The sequence below is a fragment of the Protobothrops mucrosquamatus genome, unplaced genomic scaffold, assembly GCF_001527695.2.
Source record: "Protobothrops mucrosquamatus isolate PMUCROS unplaced genomic scaffold, P.Mucros_1.0 scaffold218, whole genome shotgun sequence".
Classification (NCBI taxonomy): Eukaryota; Metazoa; Chordata; class Lepidosauria; order Squamata; family Viperidae; genus Protobothrops; species Protobothrops mucrosquamatus.
The window spans coordinates 950,732-967,754 of record NW_015386571.1 but is presented as its reverse complement, the minus strand read 5'-3'; the positions used below and the strand labels follow the sequence as shown (position 1 = coordinate 967,754).

General features: G+C 39.5%; 1 protein-coding gene across 1 annotated transcript in view; it reads left to right on the top strand.

The window, feature by feature from the left end:
- Positions 1-3,296: 3,296 nt before the first annotated feature.
- The window catches only part of ZFYVE26 (zinc finger FYVE-type containing 26), a 53,213-nt gene continuing 39,486 nt past the window's right edge, over positions 3,297-17,023 (top strand). The window contains 11 exon segments of the mRNA XM_029283765.1: positions 3,297-3,312; positions 4,840-5,037; positions 5,800-5,878; positions 6,788-6,877; positions 9,490-10,030; positions 11,020-11,150; positions 11,856-12,020; positions 12,183-12,271; positions 12,998-13,158; positions 13,567-13,779; positions 15,135-15,821. Of these exon segments, the coding sequence (XP_029139598.1) occupies positions 4,847-5,037; positions 5,800-5,878; positions 6,788-6,877; positions 9,490-10,030; positions 11,020-11,150; positions 11,856-12,020; positions 12,183-12,271; positions 12,998-13,158; positions 13,567-13,779; positions 15,135-15,821 (2,347 nt within the window). The 5' untranslated portion in view covers positions 3,297-3,312; positions 4,840-4,846.

The window sequence follows — 17,023 nt, the reverse complement described above, 5'->3', positions numbered from 1 at the left end:
TTAAATCCTTCCAGCCCTTTGTGCCATTCTGGTAGCAGCCCCAGACCAGCTGCAGTGCCTGGCAATTCCCCTTCCCTGTGCATCCATTTTGCTCTGGGCAATGTTCGTTGCTGGTTTTTCTATCATCTTGTGTTGATTTCTCATTCTTTAACCCTAGAAGCTCCATTCAATCCTTAATCTCTCAGTGGGCACTGCTTCCATTTTTGCCCAGATTGAGAGAAGCAAACACCCCTTACTTTCCCAGCCCCCTGCCCATACTACTGCAAATGCCCCCCTTCTTTTCCTTTCCTTTAGTTTTTTTTCCCCCAAAACATCTTTAAATTGCAAGGTAGGAACATTCCATGAAACAAGAAAAAAGTAAGGAAACTGAAGGTCCACTAAAGAGAGAAGATGGCAAGAAATAACAGGCAACAAGGAGAAAGCAGAACTGCTCAACTCATTCTTTGCATAAGTCTTCACACAAAAAGAAACTATAGCCCAACATACAAAAAAAAAACCACTGCAAAAGACAAACTAGAAACAAAAATTAAAATAAGCAAGAAAATGGTAAAAGAACACCTATCCGACCTTGACAAATATATATTGCCCGGACCCAACATTACATCCCAAAGTTCTGAAGGAGCTGACAGATATTATCTCAGAACCATTGAACCATATCTTTCATAAATCCTGGAGCACCGGGGAAGTACCTAAGGATTAGAAAAGGGCTGATGTGGTTCCCATCTTCAAGAAAGGGGGGGGAAAAGGCCCAGGAAACTATAGATCAATCAGTTTAACATCAATACCTGGGAAGATCCTAGAAAAGATAATAAAAAAAACAGATCTGTGAACAACTAGAAGCAAACAAATGTATAATTAGTAGACCACGGGTTCGTTAAAAACAGATCATGCTAAACCAATCTTATTTCATTCTTCGATAAAGTGACTAAACTAGTAGACCAGCGAAATGCTGTGGACGTAGTATACTTAGATTTCAGTAAGGCATTTGATAAAGTAGACCACAACCTACTCCTTGGTAAGCTAGAAAAAGGTGAAATAGACAACATCACCACCAGATGGATCTGTAGCTGGCTGGCAAACTGAACTCAACAAGTAGTTCTCAATGGCACCACATGCACATGGAGAGAAGTAAGCAGCGGAGTACCATAAGGTTCCGTCTTAAGCCCAGTACTCTTCAATATCTTCATAAATGACTTAGATGAGGGAATTGAAGGGGAACTCATCAAATTTGCAGATGACACCAAACTGACAGGAGTAGCCAACACCCCAGAAGACATACTCAGGATCCAAAAAGATCTTGACAAACTTGAACATTGGGCCCTATCCAACAAAATGAGTTTCAATGTGGAGAAAAGCAAAGTCTTACATTTAGGCAGGAAAAACCAAAGGTACAAATACAGATTGGGTGAGACCTAGCTCAAAAACAGCAACTGTGAGAGGGACCTTGGAGTCCTAGTGGACGATCACTTGACTATGAGCCAGCAGTGTGCAGCAGCAGCCAAAAAAGCTAATACAATCCTGGGTTGTATAAAGAGAGGCATAGAATCAAGATCACACGAAGTATTAGTACTGCTTTATAAAACACTAGTAAGACCACACCTGGAATACTGCAGCCAATTTTGGTCACCATATCACACAAAAAATGTTGAGAGTTTGGAAAAAATTCAGAGAAGAGCAACTAAGGTGATCAAAGGCCTGGAGATTAAAACATATGAAGAATGGCTGTGGATTTGGATAGTCTAAAGAAAAGAAGAAATAGGGGAGTAATATTCCAGTATCTGAGGGGCTGCCACAAAAAAGAGCGGGTCACGTTATTCACCAAAGCACCAGAGGGAAGGATGAGAAACAATGGTTGGAAACTGATCAAAGAGAGAAGCAACCTGGAATTGAGAAACTTCCTGACAGTAGGACAATTAACTAGTAGAACAGCTTGCCTCCAGAAATTGTGGGCGCTCCATCACTGAAGATTTTTAAGAAGAGAATAGACAGTCACTTGTCTGAGATGGTATAGTTTCTCCTGCTTGAGTAGGGGGCTGGACTAGAAGACCTCCAAGGTCCCTTCCAGCTCTATTCTATTCTAAACTAAACTGAATATCAGAGTCTCAATGCTACAGTAAGAGGAAAAGGGAGAAAAGCGTTTTAGAGGATATAATGTGGGAAGACAGCTGGCATGAACATGAACAATAATTTCTATTCGGACTGACAATGATCTGAAGCAGTTGGGCATGCACATACATGCGTTGGCAGCTATGACCTGCTTCAAAGTAGTTCCAGCATTCTTCCAAAAAGAGCTGCGGTATTAGCCCTTTGTGCTAACCAACTTTATGAAATACTGTAGCTCTCCTTTCAATGCTTTACAGCTTGCTCAGCAAGACTTGACAGCAACCATGATTCTGTGTGAAACCTTTCTCTGGTCAAATGGTCCATCTCCGCTTTTAAAGAAAGAATGCTGAAACCAGGGTATCTGTAGTGTAGGTTTATAAAAAAAATATTTCCTAATTTATGAGTGTACACACACACACACAGGAACCTAGACATGAGAGGAAAGTGGGGGGGGGGAGGGTAGTAGGCCAAAGTAGGCAACCATTGGCAGGATATCACTTATGAAAACTATACCATTACAGAGCAATTTATTGAGAACCCATATACTCCTTATAAGGAGAAAAGGGTAGTAGAATTATACATTATGTATAAATTCCACTGGTTTAAAATAAAAACGATATTTTGAACTGTGTATATTCTTAGAGTGTTGAGCTTTTTCACTAGGAAAGGAGGGACCTGCCATGTTGCCTTTGAAAATGTCTGTTAAGATTCTCGCTCAGAGCAACTCCTAATTCTTTTTTCATTGAAAGACCTCACATTACAGGGTCCACTCCCCAATTCGCCTTGGGGAAAAGTGCTAAACTTAACTGGGCTGGATTAGTAGTAAACCAGACTAGGAAATAAATAAATACATAAATAAATAAACCACCCCGGAACAAGACAGTAGCAAATCAGTTTTGTATACCGGCTAACAAAATTCTATTGACTCGTGCGTGACCACAAGGACATTTGCGCTGGATCGAAAGACAGTGGGGATCACTGCCTTTGCCTCCACCTCTCAGGACTCAGAGAAATCCTTTCTCTGCTTTCCTGCCTTTTTTCCCGTAAAAGAGTCTGAAGGGAAGAAGAAACGTCTGCTGCACACGCGTGTTGGAGATCCCCGAGGCACAAATCCGGCCGGGATTCGCGCGTCACAACTCGGGATAACCCTCAAGCCAAAGAACCTTTGCGCAGCCGCACTCGCACCCTCCGCGGGGCATGACAGAACAGGTAGGAAGACGCGAGACACCGACGAAGGACTAAACCAAGGGTAGTCAACCTTGGCTCTTTTATGACTCGTGGACTTCAACTCCCAGAATTCCTGAGCCAGCTTAGCTGGCTCAGGAATTCTGGGAGTTGAAGTCCACGAGTCATAAAAGAGCCGAGGTTGCCTACCCCTGGACTAAACCAAGGGTCTTCAAACTTGGCCCTTTTATGACTTGTGGACTTCAACTCCCAGAATTCCTCAGTCAGCGTGCCTGGCTGAGGAATTCTGGGAGTTGAAGTCCACAAGTCATAAAAGGGCCAAGTTTGAAGACCCCTGAACTAAACTAAAGGAAAAGCGTCAACTCCCGCTTCGCCTGCCCGTTTGAACGACGGCGCCTGCCCAGACTCATTGCCCCACGAAGCAATGGCGTATTTCCCTTCCAGTCCGTCCGTGACGTCACTGGCCTGTTAGATCACCTGATACGTTGTTCAACATGGCTGCGGCCATAGCGCTGGATGGCATCGGGAAGGAGGGGTTGCGCAGAAAATAGTAAAACTATTTTGTTCCCCCCAGGTGAGTCGGGCTGGAGGCGAGAACAGTTACCTCTTTTACAGGGCAGAGATTTGAGGGAACAAGGGAACCCTGAGAAATCAAACTCCGAAACTGAATCAGGGACCTTCATATCTGGGAAAGTTTTGCAGAGGCTGCTGTCATCAAAGGAGACGACGCGTCTATCAGCAAATCCAGACGGGCAGACCTTCCCCTGTTATTGCCTGCGTTTGCAGATGGTGGCTTACTTATGAGGGCGCGGCTTCGAAAAGTTTTCGAGGCGGTCAGCCCCCAGTGAGGCATTGCTTAATGTCCAGACTGTACCGTATAGTATTCCTCATTTGCCTAGGTATAGGATCACCCGATCTGACCTGTGGGAATCTGGACGACCATTAGATGGTGGCCAAGAGCTAGAGGAAAACAGTTCCTTTGTGAGAGCTAAACAGTCTGCTAGAGTTTAGAGGACTTTTCAGTGTACCTGTTGAAGAAGTGGAAATCATGTGAATTGGATACCTTTAGACCTCAGAAAGGATAGATGCTTAGAAATTTTGATTTAGTGGGGACTGCTATTTCTCATAGTTGCAAAAATAATATTGCAAACGTTGTTTGTACACAGTTTCCCAGCAGAATTAACAAAGTAGTAGTAGTATGTAGACAAGAATGGTTTTGCAAACTGTTATTGATTTGTGGTGCAAATTTTGACAGAGTCACTTAGGGCTTGGAAAGCTGGTAAACAACTGGGGAATCAGTCAATAAAGAAACTTTTCTCCACCTGCCTGTAGCTGAGTTAGAACAGAGAGAGTGGTGAATTTGGACTTTTAAATCAGAAAACAGTTATGTGGTTTTCTAGCTAGCTAAATTTTTGAGAAAGACTAAAGTTCTTTTTTTCGAAAATCTTTTCATTTTAGGAAACGCATAAGAAACAGCTTTATTTATATGTTTGTATGTATGAAATATATTTCAAAGTAGGAGCTGATGAATCGAGGTTTTGCCTTTTGAAGCAGGAAAATGTATCCATTTGGTAAGGAGGAAGCAGCATCCCTTGAACGACTCTTCTGGTTCTTCTCTGAATGTGTGCAAAGGGGAGACTGGGAACTTGCACGGGCCTGTGTCCCTCAGTTACAGCAGTTGCAGGATGATGGTTCTGAAAAGGTCGAAAAAATCCTTCATGCCCTAATAATCTGCCCTTCCCACTTGAGGTACGTTATATTCAATCACAAATGGGTGAAAGTAGAATGAAAAAGAGGATTTCATCATTTATAACGTGTAACAATGCAATCCTGTGTACATGCATATGGACAAGTAATTCTTAATTGTTTTCAGTATGATTGCCTACCTTGCAGGTAGATTTATAATGTACTGCAGCCTGAAATTATTTTTCATGTTCCATGTGGGCCAGCTAAAATTTATTTTGAGTTTCATGTGCACATTGTGGTTAAAGGCAGAATGAACAATCTGATGCTTAGAAGTAATGTGTAATATTTTTCAGGAATTAAAGAAACTACAGAGTTTTAAATCTGCTGCTGGTGCTAACATACTGATATTCGCAAAATTTGAATACTACTGTACGTTAGCGGTTAAACGGTTTACTACATTTTTAGAGTATATAAAATTGGTGATCTATTGGAACATGTAGGGAAATCATTTTCCTGGTAGTTACTCTGGAAAAAATATTTTCCATTATTCTTGAAATTAAATTGGATCATTTGCCACAGATTATCTAAAAGTGTAGTTATGGCAGATGGAAGAAGTCCACATGACTGGGGTCATAGAAAGTCACAGGAATGGGATTACAGTATGTACATATTTAGCTTGAGGTGAAATTTTGAGAATTATAGTTTTCTGGACTGTTGTGTAATTCCTGCTATGGTTGCGGTTTAAAACATGGTTAAGAGTATTTTTTTAAAAAAAGTGAACATGTAGTATGTAAATGTATTTTTGATTACACATTTTGTTTGTAGGAGTGAATCAAAGCACAGTCCTCAAAAACTTGCTTGGTTTTGGCTCCTTGTATTGCAGGAATGGCTATCACACAAACAGGTAAAGAAAAACATTTTAGTCGTATGTAGAAAAATACTATGTCTAGTGCAGAGAGAAATTTTGCAGTAGCAATGAAATATAGGAATCATCACTGGAGTAATTACAAGAAGTCTTAAGACTTCCTTTCAGTTATTCTAAGCAAAATAATAGTACTGGTTAGGAAGAAGTTTGGCAAATAATTCTGAACAATGCAAAGGAAAATGGATTGTGATTAAATAGGCATATTGCATTCTTACTTAAATTGCTTCAGTAGAAAAAATGCTTTTCTTTTTTTAAAAAAAGGTCAAAATAGTTCAGGTATTAAACCCAGAAAACTAAAAAAAATGGGTTGAAAAAAATTCAGCTGCAGTTTAGTGTTGTGGTTAAGGCATCAGGTTAGTAACTGGGAAACCATGAGCCCTCTAATAATGCAATTATTATATTTCACTATACTCCTGTAATGTAATTTTCATAAGAGGATATGCTCTTGAATTCTTGCTAAGGTACTCATATTTTTAAATTATCTTGTTCCTGTGCATTGAAAATCAATCTAACATGTAATTCCTGACTGTAAAGTTGCCATTACAGATTCACTTCTTGGCTTAATGAGAAATTTAGCAGTTGTAGTAAGTTAATTAAATAATCTGGGAGTAGCAAAAATAATTTCCCCAAACAACTGTATATGCATAGCTAAAATAAGTGGAATCCTTGAATCTGAGCCAAACGTGGGTTCATACATACCAGTAAATAGCCAAGGGAGCAATAGCAAATAAAATTGCAGTCCATTTGTTTCGGGAAATATCACAGTAAATGGATATTGATAGGTGGTGTTAAGCATCTGAAACTATATATCACAAAGTATGTAGCAATTCTTATTTGTACTTGCTATTTTTTTCTTACATTTTCTTATCTGTTCTTTAATAATTCTAGAAAACTGTCCCAGTAGCTCTCCAAAGAGAAACTGAATTCTTGCTTCTCCTAGAAGAACTGGAAAAGGATGTCCCATTTGTTGTTCTAAAGGTGTGGTTCCTTTTTAAGGATAACAGGTTGCTTCCAGTGCAGACATGTCTGAACACAGTATTGATTGCATAGAGGTTGGATGTGAAGTCAGAATGCTAATATAAGAAAATGAACTTTGCTGGATAGACAAGAGTGCTAATTTATTCATTGTTATACTTGTAAATGACCAACCAAGGAAGCTTTCTACTGTAGAATGTGAGGACATCAGGATCTTCCCATACATTTCTTTGAGGATCCATTGTTGAGAAACACAGTGCCTCTGATACAGGAAGAAATTATGGTCCCCATGCATATCACCAGCAACTGATAATTCCCTGGATTTATCTCAATGTTTTGAACTGTTAGATAACATTATATCATGTGGTAGTGACTCCTAGACCTTGATTGCACAATGTCAATAAGTAGTTTCTTTGATCTGTTATGAATCTACCACATTCCAGTTCAACCACAGTTCTAGTTACTATTTTGAGAGAGGAAAGGAAATGTCTTTCTTTCCATTTTTTATATTGTGTGTAACATTACATGTCCAATGTTACCTATTAAACATCTTTATACATGCCATATGCCTTCCAAATATAAGACTTTTTCATAGGGAAGTTGTTTTAGCCTTTTGAGCACTTTGATTGCCTTTTCCATGTATTTACTTTTAGTAGTTTTTCTTTCAAAGTGCAGTGATTACAATTTCCAAATGCTGCTGCACAATGGAATTGTATAAAGACATCATTATATCGGCAGTTCTATTTTTTTGTTCCTTTTCTAATAATCCTCAACATAACTTTTGTCTTTTTCAACAGCAGTTCTATGCCAAAATTTTAATTTGAAAGAACAGCCAACACCAGCTCACATCTCCACTGTTATATACACAAAATCAGAAGTTTTGTTCAGTTTCAGCAAGTGCTGAATATAACATTAGTCTTGTGGGCATGAAGGCTACATGAGATAGGCCCTGAAATAACTGATTTTAAAATCAGGATTTAGTGGCCGGATTATTGACTGGTTACTTAGATCATCAAGAGAGGCCTTTTTGAATAGCCTCTCACAGTCAGAAGATTACATCCTTGGATTTTTTTCTGTGTCCTTTCCAGGTTATAGAATATTCTCTCCAGGGAAATGTTTTGACGACCACTATTCTTATACTCAGGAAAATAGCAAACCCTACATCTTTTATTAAGTATTTAACTGAATTATTTTAGAATGACTAATTTGTAATTTTACCTCTGATTGTAATGGTTTTGTTTTATTTTTTTTATGAATCATTTGTATTTTAATTAATGCAAGTCAGCTTAAACTTTGTGTAGACGGAAAAATGAGATTAAAATTAATAAATAATAGGAATAAATAAGTGCTGAGGTGACAGCTTCTAGAATGTGTGAATCAGGAACTGACATTCCCTAACTGTGGAATTTGGCTCCTTTCACCTTTGGTTTCACTGAGTTTTCATAGCAGATAATGCAAGAAACAAATGATAGCTCTCTTTCAATACAACACTAGATGTCCTCATTGCAAGTATGTTCTCCCTTTCAAGTTACGTGCTTCAGTTCAGCACCCGGTTTTACCAAGATGGGATGTCATATAGCTAGAAAAAGCCAGTTTTGTGTAGTGGTTAAGGCATCAGGCTACAAACCAGAAAACTGAGTTCTAGTCCTACTTTAGGCACTAAGCCAGCTAGCTTACCTTGGACCAGACTTTCTCTCTTAGCCCTAGGAAGAAGGCGATGGCAAGCCACTCCCTAGAACACTTGTTAAGAAAACCTGTCCAGGCAGTCACCATATATCAACACTGACGTGAAGGCACATTATTATCAACATGATCATGGATGAGGGTGGACCTGAACCTGCTGAGCTTGCAGAAAGTTGAAGACTAGGAATTCTTAAGAATAAGGCAGTCTTCATTATGTGGATCTTCTTAATCATCCCTCCCCCACTGCGATCCTTCTTATACTGCAAAACCATTAAGATTGTAGAAAATGGGAACCAATACTTCAGTCTGGCACAGCGATGACAGTGATACCACTTCCTTCTGGGTGCTTGTTTGATACCCGATTATTTATCCCTACATCTAATCACAGTGCCGTTTTCTGCAGTGTGACATCCTGAAGGATTGAATTAGATTTCCTATTAATTCCAAGCCGCTATCTGAATATTATAGTCCAACACATATGGATGGTGCCAGACTCAGAAATACCGTCCTATGAATATCATTCGTGCTAAACAACCGCGAATGCAAGATTAGTTGAAGAACTAAGTGGTTTCCTTTGTAATACTGTCTGGTACCATGAAGATTTCTTGTAGTCTTGGAGGGAAACAAGGACATTTTCAATTCATCTTTCTTTTTCCTCTTTGATGTTGTATTAGTACCTTTGGGAATAGGCAGACCAGGGCCAGCTGTCTCATAATCATAGGGCTGGACCAGGGAATACAGCTAACTGCAACATTATCAGCTGCTAAAAAAAATGGTGCTTATAGACAAGTAATAGTTACATGACAGGGGCTTTTTCTCATTTCTACTGAGCAAATGCATTTGACCATTAATGCTTATTTGATATATTTTTTTCATATCTAATATATTTATGGAAGAAAATGTTCTTAGCTAGCTATTTTACCCCCCTTTAGGAACTTTATGAAGCATTTGAAGACAACCATTTGTTGCATAGGAAACAAAGAGATGGATCAGTACAGAAATTTGGTGTGGAGGTGATGTCTGCTCTTCAAAAAATGCTCTTGCAAGCTCCCCGGAAATTGCAAGCCATATTGGAACTTCTTCAGCGTGATCCTGTGGAATGTAGTTCTTCAGTAATACAAAGTGGCCTGCCACAGAATGTTTTTGTTGGCTTTCTTTGGGATTCACTCAGATGTTTGAAGCGTCTTCAGCTAAATCCAGAATTACTGGAGAGAGAGGGGAATAAAATTGCAGATGAAATCTATAACGCCCTGAGTATGTTGAATTTGAAGGGGGACAATCAGACGAGAGAGCTGAGGCTCCTCTGCAGAGAACTTCTGGATGCCTGTTGGGTTGAGAAGAGTCCTCTTAGAGAGGAGAGGCTACTCAGCTGCATGTTACGAAAAGACAGCCATGCCTTGCTTAGTCTCTTTGGCAGTGTATTTATTGAGAAGACGAAAGAGAAACTGTTGAGTCAAAAGTCACCAGGCAAAGGTTGGTTTGGTTGTATGGTCTGAGTTCTAACTGCACATTGTGGCCAAGGGGCATCATCCAGCCCTTGCCAGGATTCTGTGTGGTCCCCACTCCTCCAGATCATCTGAAGTGATGCCGGAAGACTGAAGAATCTGCAGCAATTATTGGAACGTTAGAGGCCACCATTCACTGAGCAGGTGGAGGGCTGCATGACAGGAAGGGTTTAATGATGTCACAGGAAAAGCTGGAGCATATTTTTTTTCACCTATTTTTTTTGGGGGGGGAAGGGGTGGAATTAAGGATGGAATAGACAGGAAGTCGTTTCATTTTCTATGCTATTCCCTCCCCCCAAAAAACCCACTCAAAATCATGTCTCTTAAATTTGGGGGCAAAATAGCTGAATTTTTATAGCACAACTTTGAACTGGTTTGAGATTGTTTTAGATTAGAAATTGATGCAATCTACTCCCAGAATGTATTCACATCCACTCTTATTTTAGCAAGAACCCTCCCCTTCAAAAAAAAACTTGCAATACTACAAATTGGCCATTTTGCTCCTGAATTTCAAGGGGATGACCATGGTATGCTGAGAGGAATCTATGGGTGTCTATACCTGATATAATAATTTGAAGGGGACTAAACTCTGGTCATTTAGGCTGAGTAAGAAGGGTATATCATTTAGATCAACTGAATCTAATCTAGTTGCTGATCTAATGAAGCATAGTGCATAAGGATGGTTTCAGCCATTTATTGATAGTTAAAACTTGTGTGTGGAATAAGCCACAGATCTTTAATATCTTTGTCACTAGCATAGTTGATCAACAATACAGAACTGAACGTAGTATGAAAAGAACAGCTGCTCTTGTGTTGTTTCTTATGCCTGCCTCTTGTGTTGTTTCTTATGCCACTGCAAGCACCAAGACTTTAAAAAAGAATTGCTTTCACTGCTAGTATAAGTCTCTGTATCTTGGCTATATGTGAAACTAATTATTATACTTCTGAATATTTCAGGTATACCTGAACATCCGGATGCTGAACGGGCAGTGATGGCATTGTTCTTGGATCATGAGCAGGCTTATTCTTGGAAAGCTGCTTATTTCTACTATCTTAGCAGCCACAAACACTTTTTGGAACAAATTCTGGTAAATTCATAATGAGATGTAAGAAATGTCGAATATGTTAATTGTGTAAATAGTACTATTTCAGAACTAAACCTGGCTCAAGATATTTTGCTGCCAGAAACAAAAAGCAAGATGGTGCACTTAATTCTACTTTTAGGAACCAGTGGAACTTATACTTTTTTAAGACTAGAAATGGGTCAGCACCCTCCCATGTTGGCTGTTTGGCATGGTCCAGATTGGAAAAAGAACCATCTGGAGTTCTCTGGCATAAATTATTCCAGAATTGATCAATCTTGCACAGCCCTAAGGTGGATATTCATGGACTCTGCTCCATACAAGTAGATACACGAGTTTTTTCCATAATCTCCTGTACTCCTGTAATAATTTCAAAACTGCTCAAGAGTATGCTTTCTCTGGATTATATTCATTCAGAATATTACAGTGTTTTCCACTAGACTCGTCTTTAGATCTTCCATTATTATCCATCGATGGAAAAATAACATGCAGTTCTCTCCAATCTCTCCATTTTTTATGTTCTCATACACATGCTTGCAGATAATACCAATTTATACTTTATGAATAAAAGAGCTCAAATGTATATCAGAATGTATGAATTTAATTTTATCAACAGGAATTTTCTGGCATATTAAACCTATACTTTCACCTTACAGCCAGACTTCCAGCATTCCATAGTCTTAGAATAAAGAAATCATTTTGTCCCCATAGATTACAGCATTAACTTTACTGAAAAGGGAAGACTTCTCAAGCCTCAGCAGATTACTGAGACAGGAATTCAGCTACCTCAGTCGCCTCTTGATATTGCTTGGTTGGACTCAGTGTGGCAGCTTAGAATCGGCAAAGATGCTGCTGCAGACCCTACACAAATCTCAGGCAAGTCAGAAATTCCTGCCCACGGGAGGAAAGCACCCTTTGCTCTTTTGACCCTATTTTGTTTCTCAAAAGAGAAGTCGAGAGAGCGGGTTCATTCACTTGTTTTTGAAGCAAGGGCTAAAGAAGATTATTTCCCCCCCTCCCTCCTTTTGTTTTTAACAGGGTTTCTACAATGACTCTGTATTAAAAGACTTCTGTGATGGGTTGTGTGCCCAGGTGGAAGTTCTTGAGTGGTGCATACAGCAGAATAGGTAACACAGCATGAGAATATTTGGCTTAATTTTTTGGTGAAAGATCTCTCCCCCTCCCAGTTAAACTTATTTGTGTTGAAATATAATGATAGTACTTATTTGTGTTGAAATATAATGATAGTACTATCAATAAACATTTGCGTGCTTGGCCTCTGGCTGTAGCTGTGAATGGAAAGGGTTGGTAGCTGTCTCTGGGTATGGTTGCAACCTTTGCAATTCTCACCTATATGTTTTACTAGCCATTCCTTCATTCACCTATGTTGTTTTAATTGTTCTATTTATCTATGGAGGTCTTTATCTCCTTCATCACTGTCCACTTAAGCAAATTTGTATCCTATATGTAATGTGATGGGGTCAACCTTTGGTGCAGTTCTACTGCAGAGTTAAATTCTTGGTGAATCATATGTATTCCGTAGGCTCCTGCTAGTGAACAAACCATTTTGTATTTTTTTTAAATTTATTTGTCAATTTGTTAATTCTGTTTGCTGCCTGTTTCGCCGTGGGGCTACTCTAGTATATATATATATAGGTCTGCCTTTGTCACTAAATTTATTTGCATTCTACATGTTGCTTAAATTGCTGTTTGATACTAAGGGCTAAAAAAAAGACACTGTGCAGTCTAACTTAAATCAGCTCTGGGAATGTTGTGTATCTTTATCTAGAAAAAAAATCCAGAGGTGAAACCAGCATTTGCTGATATTCAAATTATGCTTACTTTCTTTTTAGTAACTGCATCCCGGAGAAGGTTCTTCTGCAGCACCTTCACAGTTTGGAGTGCCATTCTTCCCTTTACCTTCTGTACCAACTTACAGACCTCTTGGCCTTGAATGAGGAAGCAGTAATTGAGCTTTTCCAGAAAACTCCAGCTAAGTACGGAGAAGTTCAAGGTAAATATATATAATTGTAAATTGTAATGCAGTTGGCCAATATTTCTTCTTTATTGCTTAAATGTTTAGTCCTGTTTCCCTTGTTTTAATGTTGTATTGCTCATCTTGGCCTTGCTATAGCTTTTTTGAGACCTTCTTGAATTTGGAAACTGCCAGGAAATACTAGCTTTGGCTGGTGAGGGATGGTGGAAGATGAAACATGGACTTTCCCACTTTGAGATCAAAACTATTTCTCCTGTTTCATGGAAGAAAACCAAAGGAACCTCTGGTCTTGGAAAGGAAGGACCAGTGGCTGTAGGATTTTGTCTTACAACTATTAACTTACTAGTTAGCAGCTGTTGACTCTTAAAAATCATGCATGCCAACGTTAACTAATGGCTAGTTTTTCTGTGTTCTCTTTTATTTTAGATTCAGCAGTGATGCCAGATGTTCGCCTTTTGAGTCAACAGCACAATCTTACTCTTTACCAGGCATCTTGTGCCATGAAGTATGCCACCTATGCATTGTGTGTCAAAGCGCATAGAGGCTCAAATTGCAGACACTGTGCAAACTACTTTGTCACTGAGCTCCCTAACGAACCTCTGGAGCGGAATGAATTTCCCAGTCAACCTCTCTATCCAGGTCTCGTAGAACCTGTAACTAAATTTTGTGTTGCTTTTTATTCACTCTGCCGCTAGCTCTTTTTGAAGTGAACTTTTTGATTTGAATGGCTTTGTTCAGAATTTTATTCAGTGAGGACTCAGGGGTAGTCATTGCAAATGTTATCTATTAACATTAACAGTCTAGTATTGCAGCACATTTTGATGATAATATTGGATAGCAATAGCACATAGACTTATATACCACTTCATAGTGCTTTACAGCCCTCTCTAAGCGGTTTACAGTGTTGGCATATTTAGATTTAGATTTAGATTTTATTAAATTTATACCCCGCCCTTCTCCCGGAGGACTCAGGGCGGCTTACAGCCAGTTTAAAACAAAGATACAATATACAAAATTTAAAAAGATTAAAAATAATTATATAAATTTGGCCGCTTCTACTAAAAATTTAATTTAAAAACCCCTCTAAAATACCCCTAGGCCAGTCCTGCCTGCTGAAATAACCAGGTCTTGAGGGCGCGGCGGAAGGAGGGGAGATCCGGAATCACCCGGATCTCTGGGGGCAGCTCGTTCCAGAGGGTGGGTGCTCCGACAGAGAAGGCTCTCCCCCTGGGGGTCGCCAGCCGACACTGTCTGGCTGACGGCACCCTGAGGANGCATTCTAACCAGTGTGCCACCACCACAGCTCCCTTGTACACGGATATTGTACTTCCTTTCTTTTATCCAACTTAACGTATTTGTGGGGTGTGCAAAGTTTTAGGGAATGGCTCTAATTTATAGAATTAGAGGATAACCAGATTCTGCATCATGGGCTCTCCTCACTTGTGGCATTCTCTATTTGGATGATACTATTTAGCCCAACTTTCCCCAACCTGATGCACACTGTGTGTGTTAAAATGACAACTTGTAGATTGCCAATCTTTAATCGATTATAAATCTCTATTTTAAAAAATATGGGCATTTCTATAAAAAAGTCCAACATTAAGTATTTAAAGTTTAGAAGAGACCTCTGCTTTGCAGAAAATAAAGTTTATAAGTACAGTAGAAGAATCAGACACTTAGGGCTGAGATTCCCCTGAATTTTAGAATATTGTCCATTAAATTGAGCTCAGCTTCTCCCTCTACAGCTATGGCCCAGCTCTCAGCCTTGGGATGAATATATCTGCTTCCAGGATGCCCAGGCTGTAGAATTTCTCTTATACAAGATAGAAGTGAGGAAATGGGTATAATGTTTGTTAATCACAGAGAAGTACATTATGGGAAAGTCAGCCAAATTTATTTTTTTTAACGACATTTCAGCTATTCTCAAACAGAGTTGTTGATTGGAGAAAAATTCTAAATCTGTTCACTTAATTGTTTTGTCTTCACAGAAACAGATTATGCAAGTCTCTTTCCTCACTATCTCTCCAAGTGTCAGAATTATTTAAGAAGCATACCTGCTCCTCTAAGGTTGGAACTCCTGGAAAATATATTCTCTTTGCTCTTTGTTTCTTCGCATGATCTCTACGGTGATAGTCTACAAGAAGATAATGCAGAAGATGCTGGCTTCAGGAAAAAAAGCCATTTGGGCAAGAGAGCAGAGCGTTGTACTAGCCAAGATTCATCCACCTCACCAAGTCCTCAGCACACTGTCAGTCCTGAAAGGAGAGCCCACGTGCCCTCTTGCTCTGCACACCAGGAGTACAAAGGAAGCCAAATGTTGCTCAATTTGGAATCAAAAAGCAGAAATTGTGATTCCTTTGGGCTGAGCTATTTGGATTTGAAACACTTCACTAGTAATATCTCTGGATTTCTGGTAGATGAGGAAGCGTTGGAAATATTTCTCAAAATGCTCATGGAGCATCTGAAAGAAATTGAAGATTCTTTTGTGTGGGATTCAAGACGCATCCCTACGTTGGAACTGGCTCACGATCTATCGAACTTAAATAGACATTTATCCCTCTTGAAATTGTAGGCACACGTCGTCAAGAGGTTCATAGAAAGACTTCGAGTCACCGCCGTGTCTTATCACGAGTCGTTGTTTTTGTGTCCATTCTTAATAATTCTCTAAAATGAGGAATTTGGTCGCCAAGAGTTGGATACCCAGCGCTGGGGTAAACCCCAGCTTCGACCATTTCACGGGGGTCGCCAAGCAAGGCTGTCCGCCATTTTTTTTTTCCTTTTCCGGCGGGTGCCTTACCTCCCTTGAGCTGGGCCAGCTGGTGGTCAGCCTGCTCCGTCTCTGCTGCTTGCCAGCTATGACTCGGCCGGCGCAGGGGGCGGAACCACGCATGTGCGGCGCTCCCGGGTAGGGAAAGTCCTCGACTTACGACCAGTTGGGTAGTCCTCGACTTACGACCGGTTTAGTCCTCGACTTACAACCGGTTGGGGGGTCGCGGCATTAAAAAGGTTGAGAACCACTGCCTTAAACTATCAAAAAAGGACAGGTGCTTCTATTGGTGACAGCTTAAAAAGAAGTAGTTTTATATCCAATGTGGAGAAAGTCAAGAAATAGATGTATGTACAGATGAACCTACAAAATATAATTGCTTTGGAAAAGAACAGGGAGAAGATAGAACAGTGTGATGTATTTCTATTTTATTACAAAATGTTATCTCTCCTATGTGGGCCTCTAAACATATTGTATGATGTACCCCAAGTATTGGGGCTGATGTGTTAACGATAGTTCATTTTGTCTTCCCCAACCACACCTGAGAGAAATATATTTGAATGTAGCAAAGTTTTAGAAGTCTCTGAAAAGAAGACATCAGTGGATCAGGATGTATTATTCCTTGGTGAAAGCTTGATTATGATGAGCTTCTTCCGGCTAAGATGCATCACACGATGCAGCCATATTTCTGCCTTAAACAAAGAAGCTGTAAGGAAAGTTACCCAAATAGAGATAGAGCAGAAGTCTCAGTATTTGCAACTCTTTTGATCTAAAGGACCTATTCTGGAGGCTTGTGACTGAAGGTATTCTTTTATATTCCTCCGTTTTAATAATCATTTCGCAATTTCAAGAATCCTTCCTTTTCCTTTTCTTAGCTTATTTGCCATGCATTCCCACTGGTTTCTTTCACAATATCCTTTCAAAAATATATGGCACTTTTTAAAGTAATTTTATTAAGAATTCTAATTGCATCAATAAAAACTAATACAAGCAAAAAAAGAGAAAAGAACAGAAAGAAAAAAGTAGAAGGTACAGAAAACAAAAAAAGGAAAAAAATGAAGAGAAATTGAAGAACAAGAAAAAATAAGAATATAGTAAAGAAAAAGAAAACTGTAT